The sequence below is a fragment of the Pithys albifrons genome, chromosome 4 (genome assembly GCF_047495875.1).
Source record: "Pithys albifrons albifrons isolate INPA30051 chromosome 4, PitAlb_v1, whole genome shotgun sequence".
Classification (NCBI taxonomy): domain Eukaryota; kingdom Metazoa; phylum Chordata; class Aves; order Passeriformes; family Thamnophilidae; genus Pithys; species Pithys albifrons.
Window position 1 is genome coordinate 43,414,883 of NC_092461.1, and position 25,877 is coordinate 43,440,759.

The 25,877-nt window shown below is 41.1% G+C and overlaps 1 protein-coding gene across 13 annotated transcripts in view; it reads left to right on the plus strand.

Annotated features, from left to right (window-relative positions):
- The window catches only part of TRPS1 (transcriptional repressor GATA binding 1), a 247,408-nt gene that overhangs the window by 25,108 nt on the left and 196,423 nt on the right, over positions 1 to 25,877 (plus strand). For 4 of the 13 annotated variants that reach the window (XM_071553952.1, XM_071553965.1, XM_071553962.1 and 1 more), the window contains exon 1: positions 6,688 to 7,118. The exons of 1 other annotated variant lie outside the window; for it this stretch is intronic. Coding sequence is in view for 1 of the 12 variants with exons in the window: in XM_071553963.1 (XP_071410064.1) it covers positions 7,109 to 7,118 (10 nt within the window). In the remaining 11 variants the exon portion in view is untranslated. Of the gene's footprint in view, positions 1 to 6,299; positions 6,398 to 6,687; positions 7,119 to 7,360; positions 11,305 to 24,235; positions 24,354 to 24,495; positions 24,590 to 25,877 lie in introns of those variants that run through there. 8 more of the 13 variants (XM_071553953.1, XM_071553964.1, XM_071553957.1 and 5 more) reach the window with 7 other exon arrangements.

Sequence of the window (25,877 nt, forward strand, 5' to 3'; positions counted from 1 at the left end):
AAGGCTTCTGCAACTTGTGTAGGTTGATGTGCTCTTCCCTAAAGGAATGACTGTTTCCAAAGAAAACCCCTTTCAAGACTGATAACCACTGAGGAAAATGAAACGAGCTCCTGAATAAGTTTAAAGGATGCCTACAGTAATTTCATGTTTTTCAACAAAGTCACTGGCTCTACCATTTCACAACGAAAGGATGTAGTATATATTAATCTTGGTGTCAACAAGCATTCTTGTTAGGTTACCTGTTTCCAAAGACTAACCATTAAAAGAACTGTGGATGTGTATTAATTCTTATGCAGAGGTCAGACAGAAAGTGGGTCAGGGTGCGCTTCTCATTCAGGTTAAAAGCTCCTTTGAGTTGTCGCTGATCAGGAACAAGTTATAGTAGTCATGTATACTATAGGAGAACCATGAAGTCTGTAAATGGAGGAACTAGGTCCTGGGTAACCAGCTTTATGTGGCCCTGCTTGATCAGGGTGATCAGACCAGACGACCTCCAGAGGTCCCTTCCAGCCTCAGACACTCTGTGATTGTGTGAATATGCTGATCTTTATAAAAATTCCCTAGAATGCAATGGTTCATCACATCCCTACAAGGTGGACTGGCTCATGATACTGAGGGTAAGGCCAGATTAAGGTCAAGCCCTTTCTTACGTGAAGCACTGAAAGCTCTGTAAATTAGATACCTTAGTCTGGTGGAATGTAGTTATTTTTGCATCCTCATGTGTGCTTAAAGACTTCACTGGTGACTGACAGAAATGGCTAAAGGCCACATTACATTGCCTTGTTTACCTTGTGTGTCTTTCTCTCCATTTCTAATTAGAAATAGTGACAGCATCTTGGTAATTTTACCAATGCACTGTGTGCCTGAGATTCCCAAGTGCTATTACTGCACCTCCTGGGCCATATATTGTAGCTATGCATTTGATGTTCATAGTGGAATGGAAAGTGCACTTTTTTGCAAAATGAAATATAGATAGATAGATAGATAGATAGATAGATAGATAGATAGATAGATATTTCTAAGGTATTTTCTTTCCCTAGACTTAATCTGAGACCTTGCATCACTATCAATGTGAATAAATATTTTCTGCAATAAAAGCATGTTGCTTGTAGTCTGTCACATTAAAATAAAGATTTGAACACAGTAAGAAATCACAAATGGAAAAGAAAAAAAGTATTTACAAGAAATCAAATGAAAGAAAACTCCTCTTGATCCAAAGACCTCAATTGTGCAGAATTCGTGCTTTATATTAGGAGACACCGTAGTGAGTTTTAATATTATTATGTCCAGAACACTTTAATTTCATTACAGTGAACTCTAGGAATAAGACTGAAAAATACTTGCATATAGGACCTAATGTAAAAGCTGCTAAACTCACATATAGCTTTTTTTTTCCATTGACTTCAGTGCACTTTCAACTGATCAGATTAACCTTCAAAGAAATTCTGGAAGATGAATATCAAACTGAGGCAGGGAAAGGTAGTGACTCTGTCTGGCAGGGGGTGATGACAGGACAGGGGGCTCAGGTTGTTTTGATTTGCTGAACTTGTGGGTGAAATGTGGGAAGAAATGCTGTCACCTCTTATACTGATATTTGTTGGAAGACACTCATTATGTATTACTCTATATGTATGTGTATGTGCATGTGAGGCTTTTCAGAGCTTTGGATGAATGCCTTTTACATAACATTTTTAAGATCAAAATCTATACAATTATGTGGATTCCTGCATGTAAATGATTTTAGGGAGTCTGGTGTTTTAGCATTTTTAATTTTCTAGTAGATTTTATGATAGTGTAAAGTGATAAATTATCTTTTGTGGCTGCCAGAGTTATTTAACAATCTGCAGACACATCATTAGCAGGAGTATTCTATGCCCGGTTGGTGTTCCTTGTCCCTCCCTGGGAGACTGCTCACATGGAAAAGGGTTTCCAGGCATTTCTGTGCAAGGCCCTTTTGCTGGCAGTGCCACCAGGGTGCTGGGAAGTTCAGGCCAGTTATGGTATGCTACAGTCAGAAGGACATTTTTCTACTATGTGGTGGAGGAAGCTACCAAATAAGCATCGGGTATTATTGACTTTCCATCACTACTGGCCTGTGTTAAAACCAGTGACACAGAAAAGAAAGGTTCCATTTCCCATTACCAGATATCCAATCCCCCTAGAAAACATCTGTTGAATCTGGGATGATGCCATGGTATTAGCTCTTCTGTTGCATGCTGTTTCATTGGCTGTTCTCAGCGCTGCCCTGTCTATCACAATGCATAATCTCTTTTCAGAGAAGTTTCAACCACATTGTTAGGGTTCCCAGTCCTGTTTCTTTGAAAATCAGTAGTAGTTTTTAGCCTTTGGCACAAAACTTGAATTTTAGAAACTTGACTTTTTGCGGGGTGTAAGAAAGGGAACAAAAGTTTCCTGATGATTTCATGTGACAAAAGTTGTGCAAGGAAAAGAAGCGGGTCTGCAGAAATCCTGCAAGTTGCCGTGTTTATGATCCCAAGAAACTTGCACTGGAGTGCCTCAGACACATAACTAAATGCTTCTCAAAATGCTCATTATTGAAGATAGTATATGAAAATGTTCTTTAGAATTCATGTGATATACTACCAACCGGAGGGAGAATAATACAGAAATACTTTCTTGATGATGTGTGCTAAAGCAGCAGGCATTTAAGAGCAATGGATGTCAATCTCTGAGGTTTTTGTAAAGAATTGCAATTTATGATGTGTTAGGGTAAACAGTTGGATTATATTTCTGAAATGCATGTTCCATCAGGTAAAATCATTGTGATTATAGGCTCTAGTACTTTAAGTAAGTAAGTTATGCACTAAAAGGCTGAAATTGTAAAACAAGTATGCTTATGCTTAACTGTTAATCCCTCTTTGTATCTACGCTGAGTAAACTACAAGAGAAACTGCATTAAACAATAAAGGCAAAAATGGCATGTTATGTCATCTTGATAAACAATGACTGTTACACTGTTTTCCTTTAAGAGGCAACTGTGACTGCCTCTGTATTCTCCCTCAATGGAGAATGTGCCTGAGTATAAAAAAACACGGAGGATTGTTTAGAAGTTACTTTGTTCATGACTCTCAGTGAAAGCAGCACTTTCTTTGCATCTTCTTGTTTTGCTACTTTTTTTGCTACTGACATTTCCGCAGCTCTTATCTATTACAGAAAGCTGAACTTGTTATTTCAACAACAACCTACTTTCATGTAGACTATGAGTTCTGAATAAAGTGAAATAAAACTTGCTTTAAGGGGTTTTGGAAAAGTTTGACAACCAAAGATAACAAATGAAAATGAATCTCCAATATTTCTCCTAATGCAATTTGTGGCATGTCAACGTCAAAGGATTCTAACAACAAATCAACAAATATTTGCATGAAAACAATATACATAACTTATTTTCCTATATTGGAAACAACTGTCAAACAATTACTGTATGACTTCATGAATTAGTTTGCTATTTTGAAATATTCCTGCTAGGATTAAAAAAAAAAAAAAAAAGTAAAAAATAGTCTATGAGGGCCTTTGAGCCTCAACATATTGTGTCAATCACAAGCATATGCAATGTATCTAAGCCATGAGGTAAAAATTTTCATTGTAAATTATTTCATAAATAAATAATTTGCCTGAAAAAAGTTTATGAAAATATTTTTGCCTTTATTAAGTTCTCTACAGTTCTTTGTGGTGAATATAAACAGATTGATATTGACATATTCTTGATCTGCTTTATTTTAACTTGAAATACAGAATGTGCCATGAAAGCATTTTTAATAAAGATACAGTAAGAACCTTTTTCTGAGAGATAGAGTATTTCATTAGAATTGTCTACTTGAAACTATGAAAGCATGTTTCATCCTTCTCATCTCTACTTTTGAATAGCTTTGCGGTTTCATTTTAAAGGTGCATGCACAGATAGGTTTATGTCTTGTAAAAGCACACCTCTATAACACTGTTCTGCAGGTGAAAGAAGGTGTGTTTTTTATCAAGCTTTGCATGTGTTGAAACCTGTGCTTTCACTATTATCGATCTTCAGAGTGACTGTCATAATGTGAATAAAATCTGGGAAAGCTGCAGCCACACATAAGAACTGGCTGAGATTTAAGGTGTGGGGGGCATCATTTCCTGGTTTAAAATAAAAAGACATTAATAACCCTCACTAGAACAGAGAAGGGAAATTACCTGTGTTTAAATATTTTCCACTCAAGCCTTGCTTGTAAGATACTTAGCCAAGTCATCAGACAAAATACCTGCTGATTTTAACCCTTCTTATGCAAGATGTATGCCAAGTGAACAGTCGCTTGGGCTTGACATACTCAGCAAAAATAATAAAATCCAAATTACTGAGAAGAACGTATTTGAATTGGTGTGAATGGGACAAAAACTAGAATTTGTGGAAGTGACTTGTCTCTTTGTGATTCAGCCACGGCATCTGCAGCTTCAGAAAAAGTAAATTTAAGAAGTCAGGAAAGGTTCTCTGTGTGCATATGAGTGAGGTGCTACTAAGTATGGCTCTAGTACTAAAGTATCCAGGCAGACTTTGTAACAAACTTTAAATTCTGATATTACTTTCATTCGCATTCCATATATAAACATCTCTGCTGCTCCAAGCTCATTTTCTGCGGAAGGGTATAGCGGGAGTCCCACACATAATCAGTCAGTTCTCCTTTCCCTCTGTCAGGGATCCTACTGTGTGTGCTTCATCGTGCAACTATATTTTACCTTCCATTTTCAACATGACAAGTTCACCTCTTGTATGTGAATTATTGCTTTTCTATTCATAAAGGGCTTTATCAGACAATCCTACAAAAGAACTTAAGGGGGAAATGTGTTACTGGGTGATTTAAATGAGCAATTACTTTACAAATCTGCCAGTGGATTATACTAAACATGTATGAAGAATGTTTAAGTTTGGAGGGAGAGCTGTGAACACCATACGTTTTACAGAAGGGTTTCATTTGCGTCAGCGTGTATCTCTGAAGATTTTATACTTTACATTTCACCACGTATTTGAGAGTGAAATTGTAAGGAAAAACTTATGTAATTTCAAACATTTGGGGGGAAGCAGCTTCATCTCTTGAACTGTACTGATTTAACTTTTTTCCAGCTTTTTCCTTGAATAATGTGTTAGTAGTTGCAACCAAGAAGAACACGTCTATTTTAATGTGAAATAAGCTTAAAACGACTTGCATGGGAGTAAAAGCACACCATATAAAGTCACCTAACTGCAGAAAAATTGTGTCCAAATGCCCATCAAATGTTTACACAGTTTTTAACGCCTACTATATTTGAGATTTTAAAACCTTTTCATAGGAATCTTTTATGTACTGTTTCTCCTTGGAGAGTTTTTACATTAACATGCAGACTTCTAGCAATTCGTAGCACGGGGAAAATCAGAATATTTCGAATTGAAAAAGTTCTGCACAAGGAGAAAAAGTTGTGAGGGTTTTCTAGAAGCAGCTCGGAATTGACCTGCGACCGGTATCAAAGAGCGAGCGGTAGCGGGATTGCTTGTCCCACAGCCTGGGAACTGCCTGCCCACCCGCCCCAGCACCCATACACGGACGGGGAACAGGGCAGCGAGGTGACACTAAACCTGCGGGAGACCCCGCGAGGAGCTGAGGTCTCCCGAGAGTGGCAGCTACAGGGTCGCCCCTTTTCTCCCCACCCTCCCCTTTTCCCATCCCGGTGACAGCCACGGGTCCCGGTGACAGCCGCGGGCAGAGCCGCCTCCCGCGGGCCGCGCTGGGGGCGCGCCTGTGGCCTGCGGCCATCGCTGCTCCCGCCCCGCGCAGGTCCCCGCGCCCGCGGGGCCCCTCCGCCCGCCCGCCCGCCCGGCGGGCCTGGCCCGCGCTGCCCGTGGCCCGGCGGGCGGAGGCGGCGGCGGGGGCGGCGCGGGCCGCGCGGCGGGGCCGCCTGCACTGTCTCTTTAAGGGCGCTCCGTCTGGGGTGGCGCTTTCCTCCGCGAAGGCTCCTTTGATATTAATAGTGTTGGTGTCTTGAAACTGACGTAATGCGGGGAGACGGAGGTCCTGACAAGCGATAACAGTCCCGATAACGCGCCGGCCGCCCCGCGCTCCCAGGCCGCCGCCTCGCCGCCGGCGGGGCCGCCGCGCCGTGCCCCGGCCCGCGCCCCCCGGCCCGCCGCGCCCCCGCCCCCGCGCCGCACCGCACCGCCCGCCGGCGGGCCCGTCGCCCCCTCCCCGCCGAGCGGGGCCGAGGGGGAGGCAGCGGCGCCGCGGCCCCCCGCTCCCCCCCCCCCCCCTCCCGCTCCCCGGCCACCGCCACATAATCCGCGTCCAACTCCGCCGGCAGCAGGAGACGGTTCATGGCTCGCGCCGCGGCTCCACCATCTTCCAGGCTGCCGAGGCTGTTGCTGCCGGTTAATCAACAGGTAAGCGCGGGGGGGACGCGGGCGGGGGCGGCGGGAGGGCGCCGCGGGCCGGGCGGGGGCGGCGGCGGGCGCGGCGGGGGCGCGCGCGGGGCGGGGGCGCGGCGCCCGCGGCGGCTCCGCATGTGCCCCGGGGGGGGCAGTGGGGGTGCACCCCCTCCCCCCAAAAATACCACCCCCCAAAAATAAAAACAACAACAAAAGCGGAGGGTGGGTGGGCATAATCCCAAGGAACGGGGGCTGCTCGGATTTCACAGGCTTCTCTCGGTGCATCCCCCCACATTCACCCCGGCCGCCCCTCGCGCCCCCCATTCCCCCCGCCGGTGGGTCAAAGCCATGTGTGATGGCTGGAAATTGGCCACATCAAAACGGTGGTAGCCCTGCTGAAGTCCGGAGGGTCAAGTTCACCCGCGGCGCCGATCAGGGGGAGCAGCCCCCCGACTCGGAGGCGGGGAGGGGAGCGGCGGCGGCGGCAGCCGCGGGCTGGTGCGCTGCTCTGCCCTCCCCTCCGCGCCGCTCCGCGCCTTATCTCCGCGGCCGCCGGTTCCCCGGCACCGGGGCGCTCGGGGGAGGGGAAGGGAGACGCGGGGGGTGGAAGTAGAAGACGAGCACACAGGGTTCGCATCCGATGGGCTGCAGTCACACAGTCGTGCCGCTCCTGCCGCTGTTGGAAGTTTTAATGGGGATCATGACAAGCGGGGCACAGACACCATCATGAAGAGTAGTAAGTTTGGGAAAAACTTTTATCTTTTTTTCTATTTTTTTTCCTTATCCTTTTCCTTCTTTTTGCCCGGGAACACACCGGGAGAGGCCGGGTGCGGAGCGGGTGCTGCGCCAGGAGGGGGGCTCAGGGTCCCTCCCGGTCACACCGGCGGAACGGGCGACATGGTGGTGGTGTGATGAGGTTTTTTTTGTTTTGTTGTTTTGGTTTAGTTTTTGTTTTGTTTTGTTTTGTTCTTAAATCAGAGCACGGAGAGACGTAAAACTTTTTCCTCTTAAAGGCGAAGCCCTGCTCCTAGCGCTACATACCCGCGCCCGGCTCTCCCTGCCTGCCACAACTTCGTGGAGCGTCTTACCCCCTGCCCCCCGGCCCGGGGTGCTGCGGGGGCTGCTCCCGCTGCACTCACCGCGTGTGGCTTCCCGAAGGGAGGAATGAATGAAGGCGAGGCCGGGGCTGGAGGGGCAGCGCGGTGGTGGGCGCTCCGCGGCCGGGGTGGCCCGGGCCGGGCGGGGGAGGGCGGCCGCAGGGTCGGGCCCGGGTGCTGCCGCCGCCGCGCTGCCCTGGGACGCGAGCGGCTCCCCAAGGGGACTTGACATTTCGGGGGCTTTGTTTATCTGCCTCCCTGCTGCAAATCACAGCGCTCAGACACCGGCACTCCTACGCGGCTTCTAGTGGGGCCCGCTAGTCCCCTTTATCTTGTTTTTTCCACGGCCGGTGGTGTTTTCTGTCTTCAAATGGCAAATTTCTCCAGTGCATTGACTGAGCTGTGAGGATAAGTGATGAGATGAAGTGGAGAGACGTCTCCCCTTCATCACTTCTCCTTCGCCAGTGTGAGCACCTTGCCTGTCAGAGCAGGAGCCGGGACACCCCAGCACCCTTGGGAACCGAGGCCACAAGTCCCCGCCGAGGGGACAAGATTCTCTAGTAAAGAGAGTATAAGCTGTTCTGCGGACCATGCTGCCTTCACTGCTTTTACAGCACGCAACGCATTTTGAATGTTGATGGAAACAGACAATAATTGAATATGCTGCAGGTTTTATTTAATCGAGTTCAGTAAAGTCTCTCAAAGAACCATCAAACTTCTTTGCCATTCAGGCAGTTATCTTCCCCTACACAACTGACTTCTATGGATGTTGGTGGCATCATGTTAGCTTTCCTGTTGGTTTTGGGAAAAGTTGAACATTTAGAGAAGGCTGCCAGAGTTAAAAATGCAAGGGGCAGCAAAGGAAAGTAGTGCTAAGAGCCAGTTCCTGACGTGGACAAAATGAGAATAAAAGTTACAGTAGTTTTCTGAACTGCAGCCTGTTTGCCTCATGTTCACAATCTGTGTGTTAGGTTAGACAGCTCTCTCAGATATTCCACCAGAGTGACATTTAAAAAAAACCCTCCAAAAGAGTGAGGATTTTTTTAAGTACTTTGAGTCTATGAGTAAATACAGGGCTTGTTTGAGAACATCAACTATTTCCTGTAAATTGTGATGCTGACAAGACTGTCTGGAAATGATATCAACACTTTGTAAGATTTTTTTTCTTTTTTTACCACTGAATGAAAGTTTGTTAATAACATGGTCAAACCAAACAAGTGGAACCTTTCTCTGTAAAGAGGAAAAAGTATTTTTCTTTTTTCCTCTTGAATAATGTATACCTGCCTGAGGTTTGCCACATGGAATCAGTAATGCTGGAGTTCACTAGTGCATCAGTGCCTATATACAAGTTTATTCTCAGACTGTGACAACAGAAGTCTGCTTACCTTTTCAAAATCAAGGGAGATTAGATATGGGAAGAATAGTTAGTTCATCATCCACCCTGTTCCATCTGATTTATCAGGGGTTTTTTTTTGGTTACATAGGATAACTTTCTCTGTTTGAAACTTTGCATTTACGTAGTCACAACAAAGTAAGTAAAGGGCAAAGTTGCATCAGCTTTTAAGTTTAAATGTTTTTCCTGTGATCATCTAAAACAGACTCTAAATAACACAGGGCGATCTTTGTCTGTGAGAGTATGGCTTTTTTATTTCATCGTAATGTTAATAAAGGAAAAATTGTAAGTGACAACTTCAGAGATCTGAGACTTTGGGAATCAAACACGATGCAGCCAGGTTATCCTCTTAATATTTTTAATGCATTTTTAATATAATTTATATGATAGCTTTATGGGTTGACTTCCATTTTTATCAGAAGTAAATTCAGTAATATTTGATGAATCTCTTAGCAGAATGATTTTCTATAATGTCCTAGTTAGCATTTGTAGTAAACTTTCATAGTGCACACTATTATCATGTATGCTCTGGCTGAGTGTAAAGAAGATTATTACTCTCATGTCGTGATATAGTGCATTAATAACACCGTAAGACTAATTCTTGTGTGTGGACTCGAGTGTCTGTGAGATGCAGTTGTTCCTTGCCAAATATGTGTATTCCAATCATTTTATTTTAATGCTAGTTGAAACATCGGTTTTATATTTTCAAAGCATTGTGCAAACAATGACTAATTACTTTCTGTTCCTGTGAATTACCTCTTTTAACACTTTATCAGGCAGATGCTTTGAAATAAAACTATTTTACATTACAGTGTGAAAGAGTTAAAAAATTAGCAAACATTTAGAAAACCCCCAAGATTGTAATTACAAACAGTCAACTTTTGGTATGTATTTAAATTTTTCTTTTTATGTGGAACTTTCCTTCTAAGATTTGGGGGGCGTGGATGTGTATGAATATTTATGTCTCTCACAAACACTTGACAATATTTTAATGTAATACTCTTAATAGGAACATTCTTAGATCTTAACGGCAGCCACACTGGCAGTATCGCTTTAATAAATGTTTGTGGGTAACACCAAATGTAACACTGTAAGAAAGTTTATAGTTAAATATTTTTGAACATGATAGCCTGGGAATCTGACAACCCTTTTTGTTAGGTGAAAGTAAAGTGGAAATAAATTACAATTTTAATACAGTTTCAGTTAAAACAAACTGCCACCTTGTAGTAAAAGTATTGGCCTTGAACAGAAATACATTCTGATTAAGGTATTCTAACTGGTGTGTAAAATGAAGCCATTCATTCAATAAACTGAGAAGTTTCCAGTTGGTGTTTGCCCTTGCTTCATTTAGTTTCCTCAGCACAACTCGTGAGGTAGACTGGGTCTGTTTTTGGCAGTCCTGGGCGACTGGAAGCTTCGGTATATTTGTCCCAAATATCACACCTCATGAGTTAGAAAACAATTGGTTAAAAAGAATAGCAAGCAGGTATGAGAAAGAAAGAAAAAAGTTTCTGTTTCTGAAACACTCTCAAGTTCTTACCTAGGAAGAAAACAATGCTATTTTCAAATACTTGTGATTAATACTATAACCAGCATAATCTGTGCACATCTATTGTATAAATACCATTGCCTGTTGACCTTGGGAGACATTAATTACAGCATATCTGGTCTAGGTTCTATTACTTTTGTCTGTCCAGAAGATAAATAAAAGTGCCCTTTCCAGTCCTCCTGGAGAAAAACTTTTTTCTTGGTATTGTCATGAATTATGGAGTTCTTTTTCCTACCCGTGCCAGTGAAGTTCTCTTTTGACTTTGGAAAGATAAGCCTGCATCCAAAGAGAGAATATTTGATTATTTGAAAACTGTTTTCACTTCAGTTTTTATGACATATACAAACTTTGTGGGCTTTGCTTTTTTTGGATTGTATGTTTGCTAATTAAAAGAAAAACAAAATGAGTTATATCAGATGATGTGAAGGATTAAAGTACAATTACACCATTAAATAGTAAATGTTTACAAGGGTAAGGCATGCAGCTGCATTTTTCAGATTATGCTTATTATTCACTTCTTGATGCTGTTTTGCACCTAATCAATAAAGGGCCTTCCAGAACGCGGCTCCTTCGCCAGTTGTATACGTGCCCAGAACGTAAGAAACGCTGCTGGGGCAGAGGAGCACGGGGAGGGGAGAGAAGCACTGGCATATTATTCTGACTTCTTGTCATGCAGACCAAGGCTCAAATGAAACACAGAGCAATGGGAGGATAGCTCCCCTGGTCTCGATTTAAGTCCCCAGTGGACATTTTGTCACACACCAAAAGTGTTTCACAACTGAACACCATTCCACTTGATGTGTTGTCTGGAGTCAGAGGAGTCTCTGATTTGGCATCACGGGGTTTGGAAGACTGCGATTTAGGTGAACTGGTGCAGCTGTGTGTAAGAACCCTTTTTTAATAGCCATTATGTTTTATTCATATTCTGTGCTATCAGATTCTTGTTTTCTAGTACCTTTAAAGTGGTTCTTTAAAATTTAATATAAACCACCACCAGTGAAAAATGCATCTAAAATTTAGTAGAACTTGCTAATCCTTCTATCAGTGATTTTTCTTATGGTCCTGCTGCATTAACTGAGGAATCTCACTCCTGCTGTGGATCTCTGTATGTGGATTTAGTAAACCTACGGAGAAAAATTCTTCATTAAATTGTGTAGCTGCCACAAATGGTGCTTCCATAAGATGTTTCTACAGAACCTACTTGGTTCCATCCTGTGAAGTTCCATGGAACTTTTCCGTGCACGTAGGGGATGTCTGTGAGTACAGCAGCTACAATAAGATTATTTCTGCCTTGAAAATAGAGTTATTTTGAATTGCAAAGTTTAGTCCTAATAGTAATTTTTACTTTCTTAGCTTCAGTTGATACATGTCTAATTTCTCATAAGTCTTGCTTTTCTTCCAGTCTCAGATCCTCTTTTCTCTTTTCCCTTAAATTTATTTTAAAATATCTAATTTTTAAAATGTTACTTTAAAAATGTTACCCCTTTAAAAACCTGTAATAAATGCTTTACAAGTGGCTAGACACCTTCCCTGGTGGTTTAATTTATACAAGCAGGAAACTTTCTCTCCTTCTTTCTCTCTCTCTTTCTTGTTTTCTTTAAACCAACTGACGTAATGCCAAACTTTGCTTTAAAAGAACAGACAGAAGTAATTGGTAGCTTTTAACTTTTAATAATGTTCTGGATTGGTTTTAGTGGCCAAACTGCAATTTTTTTAAATTTCAAGTAAAAACGGGCTTGTGGCCTGAGGAAGAAAGGCCCTGTTGATGCAGTTATTTTTATTCTTGTTTTTCAATCTGTTATTAAAAATCTTTCCTGCTGAGCTCTGCTGGATTTCTCCAATTGCTCTTTGTGATGGCTGGTGCATTTCAGGTTATGGTAACTTAAAATGTTTTCTGATTTTTTTTTTAATCCCAGGGGCATTTTGAGATGCTTTATCCTGTTTTGCTTAGTTTTGTTTTGTTTCAATTTGATTTGATTCCCCCAGCACTCCTCTTCTCTTGCCCAGCCCCTGACTCCTTCCTTGGGTGAAACAATTTATTTTGATTCAGAGAGTAACAGTATGTTATAGTCATACCATCAAAGAGATGCTTTATTTTCCTAGTATGAGAGTATTTTACACCTGTTAGTGACGCTGATTGGGAAAATATTCACTAGCCATTGCAGAAGACATGAGAGATCCTATCTTTTGGAGTGTCCACTTTCTGTGTGCTCTCCACCCCATGTCTTAAAGCTAAACCGGGTTTTAAAATGTTTAGTAACAGTTTCAAGCGATCTGTATCTATTTGTAATAATTTGATTTTAGAAACCAGAAAACCCAACAAAGGGATTTTTTAAAAAATTAACTTTACTTAAGAAAATTCAGTCTACACACATTTCTTTCCTAATTTCTTTATTTTGTTTAGGGTTTTCTGGCTCGTTTCCTTAATTTCTATGTCTACTGGGGTTTTGAACACAAGCAAACTTTCTACTGTAAAAGACAAGTTGGGCAATAGACTTCTTGACGAAGTTGACGTCAGGACGACTTCATAAGTTGGCAAGTAGGGAAATTGTTCAAAGACGGAGTTGGCTTGTGCCAGTTTTCCCTTCCTTTAGGGGAGACACTCCACCCAGTAGGAGGTTACCCCACCCAATGTGGAGAGCTATAATTCAGTGGCAACACTTTAAATGTCAATCCTCCCTAGGGTTTAAACCCCAGACTTGTCTTGCCTCAATCTTTATATTTAATCTAACATTCAATCTGTTGAAGTAACATCTCATCTTCATAAGCACTTCTGGGGCCTGATCCTGCAATTCTCATTCTTGAAAAATACTGACGTCAGGGGGTCTTTTGGATTCAGTAAAAGCTGCAGGGTTGGCCTCTGCAGAGTTGTGTGTATCTGTGTTGGTCTGTAGGATTGCCTGATGAATACTGTATAGTATGTGTTGTTAAAGATGAAATTGTAAAATACTTCCTTTGTGGTCTTAAAAATCTAAAGAAGTCCCAGAGTTGTAATGCTGTAAACCAGATTTTCCTCAATAAGTGAAGTGTACTTATTTTTAATTTAGAATTTTCCCAGATTAAAGCATTAGTTAAAAAAGGTCCAACAATGAAGAATTTAAGGCATTTCTGCCATTTTTTTTCCTGTATTTCTCTATATCATGCTGTGGACATATTTTTGAATGCTGCTTTTGGCAATATTTTCATCTGTAATGGAAAATGAAATATGTAGCCTATAGGTTAGTGGCCACAGTAGGCATTGGGGTACTGAGTTAATACTGAGAATGCCCAAGGAAAAATTTAGTTTTGATGTATTGTCAAAGTCAACATGTAATTTTTATAGGTACATTTTACTTCATTATGGCATCTGTTCTGAAGCATCCTTTTCGGATCCCCCATTACATTTAGCTAGGCTGACAATGCAGGAGGGAATGTATAATTTAATATTGTAAAAATGTTACAGAAATATCACTGATTCTTTTGAAATATTTGAAAATATTTTGAAAATATTCCAGCATTTTGAGTTTGCTAATATATCTGTGAAAAAGAGTCTGTAAATATGATGTTAAAAATCATCAATGTGCTCACGTTTCTCAGTAAAATTTACTTAAACAGCGTACTTCAGTTTTGTCTCAAACCATTTCAAGCCACCTCTGATCCAAGAATGTACCAGTTCTTGGTTCCTGGAAGATTAAGCATGACAGTTTCTATTATATAATGAACAGCAGTATTGTTTGAACAAAGGTAACATATTTTGATTTGTGTACCTTTTTTTGGCAGCTGGCACTAGGTTTAAAATGAGTGGTGATCTAACAGTGTAAATATCTGAATGTTCTTGAAACACACGGTATAGATGTAATGTGTTTAAATCATTGAATCTATCTACCTGTATTATATAGAATGTATATGTCTGTGTATATGCAAAGCCGTAAATGGTGTGTTCTGCTATCTGTAGCCTTCAAATGTGTATCCATTGGGTATCCCTGACCTACTTTGCAAAGTCTGCAAGTCTGAAGTACATACTAAAACTTAAAAATTTAAACATACAGCTTGGTGTTTCTCTCTCTCTCACACACACACACACACACACAAACACACACACACACACACACACACACACACACACAAAAAAAGGCAGGGGATTTTTGCTAATAGTTAATTAAGAAAAACATCGTCTGCATAGCCAAATACCTTGCAGACTGCTTTTGAATATCCCAGTGACTTTGCAGGGATTATTTTAAAACCCAAAATCTCAATTATCTAAAAGAAGTTTGAAGTAGATATCGAAGTTAAGTATACCCTAAAATTCTTATGTTCAGATGTGGTTTAATAGAAGTTAAACGAGTTAGGATAAAGCAGTTTTCTTTGGAAGTAGAAAGGGTTCAGTGTTTCCAACATACAAGTCTTCTTGACTTTCTCACATGCCACTCTTCAGGCAAGTACTGTGAGTTACGTGGAACATCATCCAAAACTTTCTATGCAGGTGAAATATTGCTTCATGAATTCGGTTAATAAAAGAAAGATAATTCCAATTTCAGTTTCCTAACCTGAATGTAGTTTGTTTTCCTATTTAGTGTTCTCATTGTTAGGTGTATTGAATACATTCACCAGGCATTGGCCAGCTGCAGGTACAGAATAAAAACCAAAAATGCAATACATGTTGATTGTTGCTGAGCCTTCTCCTTCTGCACAAATAGATATGGACACACACGCACACACATGATTAATAAAGTAAACCTTGCCCCAAATACTTTAGGCACAAGCTTGTGAAAATAGATTAGCCTTACCATGTGCCTTGCAGGTAAACCGTATCTGCCTCCGCTAGAGAAAAGGGAGAGGGGAGCTCTTGAGCAGAGGCTGCTGGTTTGCACCGCCTTGGCACCGAGCTCTGGATGCTCATGTTGGGGGCTGTCAGTAAAAATCCCACCTCTGATTTCAGCTGTGACAGTGGTAAAAAGGTAGAAAGAGGAACTCAGGTCTCTCATCTCCAGTATATACTATTTTCTTTTTGTGGCCCGCTGCAGACATCAGAAATTTATGCCATCCAGTTAGTCTCCTTCTACATTCTTCAGATCTGGAGTTTTCTTTAGAGCTGAACTCCTATTTGCATGTTGATCTATCATGAAAGAAATAATACTAATGGATTAAACTAATCCTGTAATAGTTGTTTGAGCATACTCTAGGACTTTAAATAATTTTGTGGCATTGAGTTCATATTTCCAGTCTTACGGGGGGTAAGATCAGACCTTATCAACAACATATATCTGAGTCATTCACCTACAATAAATCTTCTGATAAATACCCACCCTTTGCACACCCAAAGATACACTCCAAGACTGTTGAAACTCTGCACACACCTGTACCTTACGTGTTTGTCCATATGCATGAGTAGTAGATGTATCTTCAACTAAAACCAGATAGTATTCTAAGCTACAGCAACCACTCTCAAAGTAGTCCATGGACAAAAAGTTTGATTGCCACTTGATTGCAGCTGGTGTGTGGCCCTCAATGTTGTCTTCTCCCTGAAAAAAAGCCCCGAGGAATCGTTACTTGAAAAGAAATGTGCAGTAGGGCACTGACTCCAGCTCTGCTGCAATTCAGGATACAAACCATTAAGTGCTTCATCAATATCGGGTCAGAAGTGATCTTACATAATCCACTTTTATCTAGGTATCATTCTGTCATATGTAAGGTATGCGCTGCCTCGTTGTCTCTGTTACTCTGTCCGTTTCTCCGTCATGCATATCGCTCTCTCTTTGGCTGCTGTACACACATACATTCATTCTAAAAATACATGGAAATGGAAGTCCATCTGTGTTGCATAATTTTTTTACAAAAACACCAGTGTTTGTATTGTTCTTTCTCTGAGCCCTTAATGAGTTTAAAGAATTTAATGTGACTTAATGAGGGTTCTTATTCTGTTTCTGACACAGACACTAATGAGGAAAAAGTAGAACAAATTGAAACCCAACTTTTACTTGCTCATTTCATGATGTCATCAAATGCAGGATGTTACAACTCTGGAAAAATTTACAAATCTAGGCAAGGATCCATTTTGCATCACTGTCTTTCAGTTGTTTGTGACATGAAGTTAGCAGGAAAACAAAGCTTAGCATAACTTGATATGTTTCTTTTTTTAATGTTTAGGATGATTTGATTTTTTTTTGGCAAATGATTTTTGGAAAAGTGAATCTAACCTTCTTTGCCTGTCAACCTAGGAGAAACTTAGATATGACCAAAGATTGATTAAACTTCTCTGATTATGGCCCTGATCCCCCGCTGTACTTAGAAGGGGCAAAACTTCTGCTAGTAGCTTCATCTAGGGTAAGATCGGATCCTTATTGGGATACTTCACAATTCTGTTGGAAAAATGTGATTTTTGGGGCTTCATGTTCCACTTACAACAGTTTGGTAGTTTGCAGCAGTTTCCCTGGACTAAGGACACAGTAACAACATTTAGTAAGGCTCATCTTTGCCCTTGTGCTGCCCCCTCACTCAGGATGGTCAAGGAGTATTTCACGGTGTGAAGCTGCCCTTCAGTAGGACAACAGTTTGGTCTGTCACCTCTAACAGCGATTGTTGTGGTTTGAAAACAGTTCACTTCCCAAAGGGAAATGAAAATAAAATGTAGGTTTAGGAAGTGCACCTGCTTCTGAGCCCTTCTGCTACTCACTGGCTTCATGGCCATGCTTTCATCTTGTCCTTACCAACTTCTCTCTGAAAGGCGTGTGGAAATAGCAGTGGAGCGACTGCAGCCCCAGTATCACAGGTGAAGCCATGGCAGCAGGCTCTAATGCCTTCACCAGGTTTCATGCCATGCCACGGGCATCAGGGTATTTTTGCCAGGCCAAGGGAAGCAGTGACTTTCATCATCCACAGAATGTGCTTTTGATATAACCAAACTGCAGAAAGTTGCAGCATAATAAATAAAATGCTTTCCTATACAATCTGGTTTTTTTTCAGCAGTTGTTATTAGTTTTAACAATATCAGACAAATTGCACAATGGTGTGATTTCTTAGGTTGATATTAACCTTTGGCTCCTCTTTGATGCATTTTATTGTTTTGCATTTTAATTTTTTTGCAAATAGTTGCTGGTTTCATATTTTTGACTGCAACATGAAATAGTTAAAAAAATTAATAGGAATTTGAATTGGAAATAAGGGCATTTTTTACTAACTTTCTTTAGCATTTTCATGCAAAGAGAAAAAGAAAGTAACTTGTTTGGTTGGTTTTTATGTATGTATATATGTGTGTTTGTGGTTTGTTTTTTTTAATAAAGGTTTTCATATTTGGTAGTTCAGCAAACATGAGTATATTCTGAAAATATTTCTCACAAATGGCAAGTCTGAGTCAATAGCTTGTAGGCAGACAGAGTCTAGAGCTGCAAAATGATTTTCTGGAGTTTTAAAACCATTGGAAAGTAAGATTTATTGGGCCTAAAATATCCCAGTGGTGCAAATTTATTTGGTGTTTGTGGCAGTCTCAGCTTAACTTTCCTTGGAGATTTGTTGTGGTACTGCATTATCTAAGGAACATTTAAAATAGGTTTGTCTAAGGTTTTTTTCTTCAGTCATTTCTCAATTTTTATGTGTGTATGTGAAAATCTTTACTAACAAAGATGACTTGGCAGCTCTGCTTAACTTTCTGATGCAAAATATTTTACCTGAATGGGACAAAATTAAGAATCTGAAAAGCTGGCATTTTAAAAGATTTTTGTGTTAATCATGGTGTGTGACAGTGGTCAGTTGTCAGTGGGAAGGAGCTTAAAAATATTCACAGGAGAAAGAAGCAGCAGCTGTGGAATTTATTTTACTGGGTGAAAGGAGACTCATGGTTAAGCAAGTTTTACCTTCTTGGGTCTTCAGAATTTATTGCCCAAAGGACACATGCCTGAATAGAAAGAGAACTAGGATATTGTAAAATCCGCTATGACGTGAAGTGCTCTTACTGCATATGTGACTTCCTGTGTCATGTCAGAAGGAATTTCAGATGAGATCCTACCAGGGTAATGCTGCCATAAACACTGCAGTCCTTACCTGTACCTCTGTGCAGTGCAATGGTCCGTGATAGTTTTCACTGAGTTAGTGTGCTGCCTTCAGTCTGGAATGGGACAGCATTGACTTTACTTTTACAGAAAAAGTACATATTCTTGAACATTTCTTCAAAATGCACTACATGAGAGAAGGAAGGGCAAAGAAAACAGAGAAAGTGCTCTGATATATGAGCTGAGATTATGGATGTTGTAATGCCATTTTTTTGTAGGACTATAGAAAAATCACACTGGGACCAAAGTTCCTGTGGATTACCATGTGATATTTATTACCATTTTCCTGTGTTTTCCCTGGATAGGATCTAATCCTTCAGTGTCTGGAGCTACGTGGAGTTAGGAATTTGTCCATTCAAAGAGGAAAACCTTGCCAGACATGGGATTTCACTGTTTCACTACCTGTGTTTATTTATTCCCCCCCTCTAAAATTTCTGAGAGCAAGGAGATTGAGAGTAGAAGGAAGAGATGGAGGATAGGTAAACTGAGGGAGTAGCAGGGGCACGTATCTGCTCAGTAAATAGTGTTTACTGACTGCTGTTTACTGTCAAGCAGATTACTGCAGTTATATTTCTGTGAAGCAACCCACACACAGCCAGTGCAAAGGAATGAAGCGAGGTCGTGTGCAATTCTGAGGTAACTAAAAGACGGGCTTGTGACATACTCATAGCAAAAGCCATTTTCGGTTGCTCGGTACCCTCCTTGAATGCTATAATTTTGTGAGTGACACATTTGATTATGAGCAGCCATCAAAACACTCATATGCATCTTCTGTGGAAGAAGAATGTGCTTGAATTAAATATTTGCATGTCAGAGAAATTGTTGATTTATTCTTTCAATTTGTTCATCAGTTTCCTGCGCTTTTTCAATTTATTTGATAGTTACTCAAGTTTGGAGTTTATTTAAAAGAGATGAGAAAGTATACATTTTTGCAGTGCTTACTTGGGTAGAGCTTCCATTCCCAAGTTTCTTGGGAGAGTTGCTCTGTGCAAGAGCTGCTGCTTGCTTTTGCCTTGATATGGATAGGATGTGGTTAGTGTGGGAGGCCCCTCATCCTTAAAGCGCCCTTACTGTGATGAACTCATTGCTTCCTTGGAGATGAGAGTCTCAATCTGATTTTCAGTCCCTTCTGTCAGGTTTTAGGGAATAGTATGAACTACCTTATTAGAGCTGGCAGTAATGAAAAGGAATGGAATCTGGGTACATCTTACCCTCTGTGTTAGGGGGAGTAAGGTATAAAAAACCTCTGCTGAGCTTGCCTGCTAATTTTTTGGTTATTGTCTTCTCATGATGGAATACACACATAGACAAAACACAGAAGGTAATGTTTACTTTTTGGATGCTTTATCGTCAAGCATAGAGAACTGACAGTTTCATGGTTAAGTGCCTAAAGTTGTTTTTGGCTTTGCAGTTGTTGAATTAATCACTGCAAAGCTAACTAATTGTGTACCTTTTAAAGCTTCCCTCCCTACCCTTTTAATGAAAGGGAGATATTTTCTTCTTTCTGACTTTAGAGTCAGGCAATCCCATTAACTACCAGCAGCAAGCTCTTCAGTTCTTACTTTCCTGAGTTACCTCAGAAGTCATTCTTCTAGTAGATGGTGAATTTTACTTACTGATCCAGTTATTTATAGCCTCTGGTGCCCATGCTATAGAATGAGCAAAGTGTTTTCAAAAAAAGTGTTTTAAAAATTTTTTTTAAAAGACTTTTTACAATTGTATGAAAAAAGTGGCTCCTTAATTCTGAGTTTACAGATGGTACTACTGCTACTGTTTTGATTTATGAGACATTATCTTTGTGTCTTATTAAAAATGTTTCATAAGCAGAATTTAGAGTTTCAATGGATTTTTTTCTTTTAATATTTTTTCCTCCTTAAATGTTAAGCCTGGACAAAAAAATGACAAGGATCTCATCTTTATAGTGAACTGTGCATCAGGACTGATAGAACTGCAGGCTAGTTAAACTCTTTGGTTTTCAGAAAGATGAAAAAGTTGTTCCAAAGATTCGCTTAATTTCTGGCAATGATTTTACTAAGGGAAAGACAGAATTAAAGGCTAAATGGACAAAGTTGGGATTTTTGCCACTTGATTATTTTTTCTGAGGCTTTGTAAGCTTTTTATTTTTAATAAAAAAATTAATGTAAAATTCAGTGTTTCCCGCAAGAGCACCTTCACAGATTTAGAACAAGGAAAGTGCATTTGAATTCAAAGACACTGGAATGTTTCTTAAGGCTTTGGAAGCAGTAAACCAACAGGTATATAAAGCTGTAACGATAAATATGATTATTTTTTGTATCTAGCATTGTTAAAATACATGGTTTATTTTACTGCATGTTCAGATTAATGCTATTTATTTAAGATATCCAATTTATTCTGCATTTTAAATACAAGTCTCCTGGCTTCTTAGTTTGCTTTTTTAATGTCAGCTGGCTCACTTCAACTCAAAAAAGATTTCACTTCAAGAACTTTTTATAATTTAAAAAGAACCTCTAATTGCAGTTGGAAATTTTGTATATATAACTAAACTAACAAGTCTGTGTATTGTATGGGAGAGGCTCTAGTGATATTATTTATCTTAGGGTCCACATTATTTGAAGGCAGGACTAATGACAGTGAATCATGCACACTGTATATTAATGTACTCCACTTTCAGCACTATATAAATAGTATTGTAAATACACACCTGCAGAGTGTCTGCAGTTATATGGTCATCACACAGAGTCCCTCTGTGTTCTCCTAATATATATCCAGTATATATCTCTGCGTGTATCACATCTTGCTAACCAAGGCAGCATACTGCAGCTGCTGTTCCTCTTGAGGAGGTGTCTACAAAACGAACACTGTGAAACCAAAATTTTGGGATGGCATTAGGCAGAACACATGGGCGTACTGTTACTTAGTCTTTTCATACCTGCCCAGTCCTTTTCCCTGCACAGGGCTAGCTGTGCAAGATGAGCTGGGTGTCGATCTCAAATGTAGGCTGGTCCTCTGAGGTGCAGCAGAAGATAAGGTGTGAATTCAGTCAGTGGGAGGCTTCTTGGCTTCCTAAAGGGGGATGTAGTGAAGAGCTAGTCAGAAAAAGACATTGTTTCTATCAAAAGTCTAGAAAATGTGACAGCTACACTAGCAGCATGTTCTTTAATTTTCATTTGCTGGAGCAGCAGGGCCCTCGTCCTGAACTTTTCCTTTATTTCTGCAGGCAGCCCTGCTAGTGCTGTCAGTTCCCCTGTGGTGTTTGCATACACATATTCAGGGTAGCCCAAAATCTAAATACGTGTTGCTGGGTGCCTGTGGTAGCTGAGGCTCTTTCTTCTCCACTGCGCCCTGGAGTCTGTTCAAGCCCGTGGTAGAAATCCCCGGCTGCTCATAGGGCCCAATCCTTCCATTGGGATGGAGAGAGGGTGCTGTCTCAGGGGAGACCACCATGTCCCCTTGCCACCTTCGCAGGGGTGACTTTTCACTCTGAGCAGCACTTGCCCTTGCAGTGTTGTCCTTTGAACGACTCAGGCTGGCTCCTATCCCAGGGATGCTCCTTTGGGTTTGCCAGTGGCAGCTACCACGCGTCTGGGAGCATGGGTTGGAGCTGGGTATTCGGGTGCCTGTTGGATGTGCAGAGTGGGGGCGAGTGCCGAATTTGGGCCCCCCTCCCCTCTCCCCTGCAGCATGGCATGCAGGTGGACCCTATGTTTTGGGCTGCAGCCGTGGGTGCCCAGGGTGTCCCTGGGGAGAGAGAGGAGCCCCTGTCTAGAACCCAGAATGGTGGAGGACAGGAGGGAGAAAGGGATCTCCTTTTTAAAAGGAGTTGTTTTTTTTTCTCACCCCTATTCTTTATTCATAAACCTAATACAGTTCCACAATTCCCAGACATGTAAAGCTGCAGGGCTTTTTTTGTTTTGTTTAAATCTTTCTGAACCAGCCAAATTTCTGAGGTTGGCAGGAGGTGCAGCCAGTACCCATGGCCTTCCAGGGCTTGCTTGGTCTAGAAGCCTGCAGATGTTTTCTACTGGATCTGGCTCTTAATGAACAAAAAAGATTTTGGCGTGCTTATTTATTTATTTTCAAGGGGAAAATGTGGTTTAAAACGTTGATAATTATGTTTTACATGAACTACTTTATGTGACTGTATGGGAAAATGAATGCTCATCAATTAAAAAAAATTCTTTATTCATAAAGCATTCTTATTTAAAGTGATCCGTCTTTCTTTTTCCCTCTCCTCCTTAATGAAAACAGAGTTTGAGGAGTATTACAAATAATTATGTTTTTTAATTACATATAGTTCTGCATCAGAGTTCTTTAAGACAGCCCACTGTGATTCTCTGGTGAAAATACCAGGTTTTTTTCAAAAGCTTTATAATTATCTGTTCTCACTGCTCCTCTCTGCAGTATACACAGAGTAACTGAAAAAAGGGGGAAAAAAATATTTCCAGGAGGGGTCCACCCACAGATGTGCATCGGTCAGGCACATTCAGAATCATCATTTTTCTTTTGCAGCCATCAGGTAGTACTTCCCACCGTCAAAACTCAGCTTGCTCGCTCTTTCAGAGGGAATACTTATCTCAAAGCTGCTGTGCATTTTAATCAAGGTTCCCAGAGTATTTTACAAGCAGTAATTGCCTCTTAAAGACAGGATGAAGTATTATACCCATTGTACTGATGAGTGAGCCAGGGCACAGGGAATCTAAATAACTGCAGTGTTAGTGAGCCAGTGGCAAATCTGTGACTAGAGTTTTGGTGCCTTCACTTCTGGTGCTGCTAAGATACCTTCCCCTCAACTCACCAGTTTTCCTCTCTTTTCTTAATCAAAAAAGTTAGACATTGACTTTTTTCCTTACATGTTATATGGCAAATGCTGTACTTGCTCTGAAGTTGATAGAAACCTATTTGTGAATGTTACTCTTGTTTTATGTGTTTGCAAAGAGTGAAGGCCTGTGTGGCAGGACTTCCCTTGGATTCTGAACCTTATGCTTTGCTGGTGCCCTCCATGGCTCCGGTAAGCCACTGGATCATCCCCAAAATAGCTCTTGTGGCATCTATTACTGATGTATCACTATGCGGTGACTGACAGAAAGAATTCCACTTTTCAGCACAACAGTTCACTCACTAAATGATTTCCCAGCATGATACTTGCTCTGTCTTGCATTTAATTATCTTGTAATTATCAAAGCAGTAATGAAGTTGTGCATAAGAAGTGTATTGATCAATAAAAACAACTCAAAATTATGAAGGAGCTGACAGGCTGAGCCCAGACATTCTTCGGATGTTAGTTTTCATTTTTATGAAAAGCTTTTGTCTTTAAAAAAAAAAAGAGGATTTAAAATACTTATTGTTTATTCCAAGCTGAGGATGATCGTGCATAGATTCTCAGTGCTTTGCAAGAGGAAGGGTGAGTGCTCATGAAAGTTTGTGTTGGAGTGGTCCCTAAGAATATGATCATTGTAAAAAATTACTAACACCATGAAAGATTTCGTGTCCTAAAAAGTCTGCCATCAGATGTCATAATCCTGAGTGGGCAGAGCCATGTGGTAGGTTTGACTGAGCCCCTTTTACAATTATATCATTTATTTAACTGTCTATCTTTAGAAGTTGGGAGGCTACCTTTGGTTTCAGAGGCATGCCGAATCTCTCGCGCTGCATGCATGGCGAGGGCAATGGAATACCAGAGTGCTCACTTGTCTTTAACTACTAAATAATGTGGTTGCACATGACACAACAAGAACAGAGGTATAATCCTGCCCTGTGAAGCAGGTCACGTGTTTCAGGTTCTCTCTGTAATGTATGCAAAGTAGCTGTTTAAATCATTACGAGTGTGTAAATCATCTTCTTCATAAACAATACCATCAAGGTAGAGTGAGGCAACATGTCTCTTATGGGTTGACTGGAGCTGGAATTTCTTTCAGATGTTGAGGAGGTATGTCAATGCATATGAAGCAGATCTGTTGCTGCACTGTGATCTCTGCAATGTTTTGGATTTCTAAGATGAATATTACTTAGGCTGCCTTTGTCACACTGAAGTGCAGTGAAAGGAGGAGAATGTGAATGAGGCAAATGCGCAGCCTATATGATCCAAAGCTTCCATGAAAAATTTGCTCCTTCTGTTTCCTCTGGCTTGCAACAAATACCCATTTATTTCTCTGCATAAGTTTAGTAAGTATTCAGAGCTCCTCTTCTTATGTCTATCGCGCTTTTGGGGAGGAAAACAGTTGTTGAGCAGTACGTTAGACTTCTGTTTTATCCATCGTTTCCCTGTATGGGTTATGATACTGTGTTTTTTCTGTCTTTAACATGCTGATGGTACTTTCTGTAACTCTGATGATGTACTTTCTATAACTCTACACCTCTTTAAAGCAAAACTGACTAGTTCAATGGTGAATGAAACTGAAAGCGAGACCTAATCTTAAGAACCCTGCTGTACTTCTGCATAAAGTATAAATAAGTATAAATAAGTGCCATTATCATTATTATTTGTTGTTATTATTATTGGAGTTTGTATTTTCTTTGCGGGGAGGGTGGGTGGGGAAAGGTAGGTGCACTGTATCATCACCTCCCCACTCCCAAGCGTTATATTTTGAATCACTTCAAATAGTTGTTTGGGATGACTTTATTACAGTGAATCATTTTTTTAATATCTGTTTTAAACACATGCTTGGTGAGTTCATACTAAGGCAATGGAACCTTCTTTCATTTGCCATCATGTAATGCTTTTGAAGCATGTAAAATGCCCCTGGTTTATAAGTACAGGTGTTCTATGCAGAAATTCTGTTCCTCAAATGTGTAAAGGTCAGATAGTTTTGGTTAAAACGTGTATGTAGATATGGTGATTCCATAAATTCTCCTTTTGCTCAGAGATACTCTGGTTCTGAGTTACAATTATCTTAAGAAATACCAGTGAAATGGCACTGGTCGATGTCCCGATACACTTGGCAAGATGCTGGCAGCGGCCATCTGATCTATAAGCGCTACTGGAACGCTCGTTTTTCTGCTTCTATATCTGTGCTGTGTCCTTTGGTGGTGGGAAGAAAAACATGACCAGCACTCAGCAACTTTCAGCACATGTGGAAACAAAGCTAAAGAACAGGGGCATCCCCAATGCATTGGCAATTTGCTGAGCGCCTGCGGGCTGCATCTCATTTGCATTGAAAATACGGAGATTGCTCCTGCCTTTATCATGGCCAGGGGACGTGGCTAGTGAGGGCAACAGCGCTCAATACGGCTTGTTTTACCTGGATCCCAGTGGTTTGGGTCAGGCTGGAGCGCCGCGAGACGGGACGTGCGGCTGCCCGAGGGGCTCATCGCGGGCCCAGCGCAGCCGCTCCGGCCCGGTCCTGCCAGCCCAGCGCTGGCACTCCCGACCTGCCGGCGCGGGGCTTACGGCGCCCGGCTGGGCTCCGCAGCGCTTTTCCATCCAGGCCTGCTGCTCTGCTCTGCTCTGCTC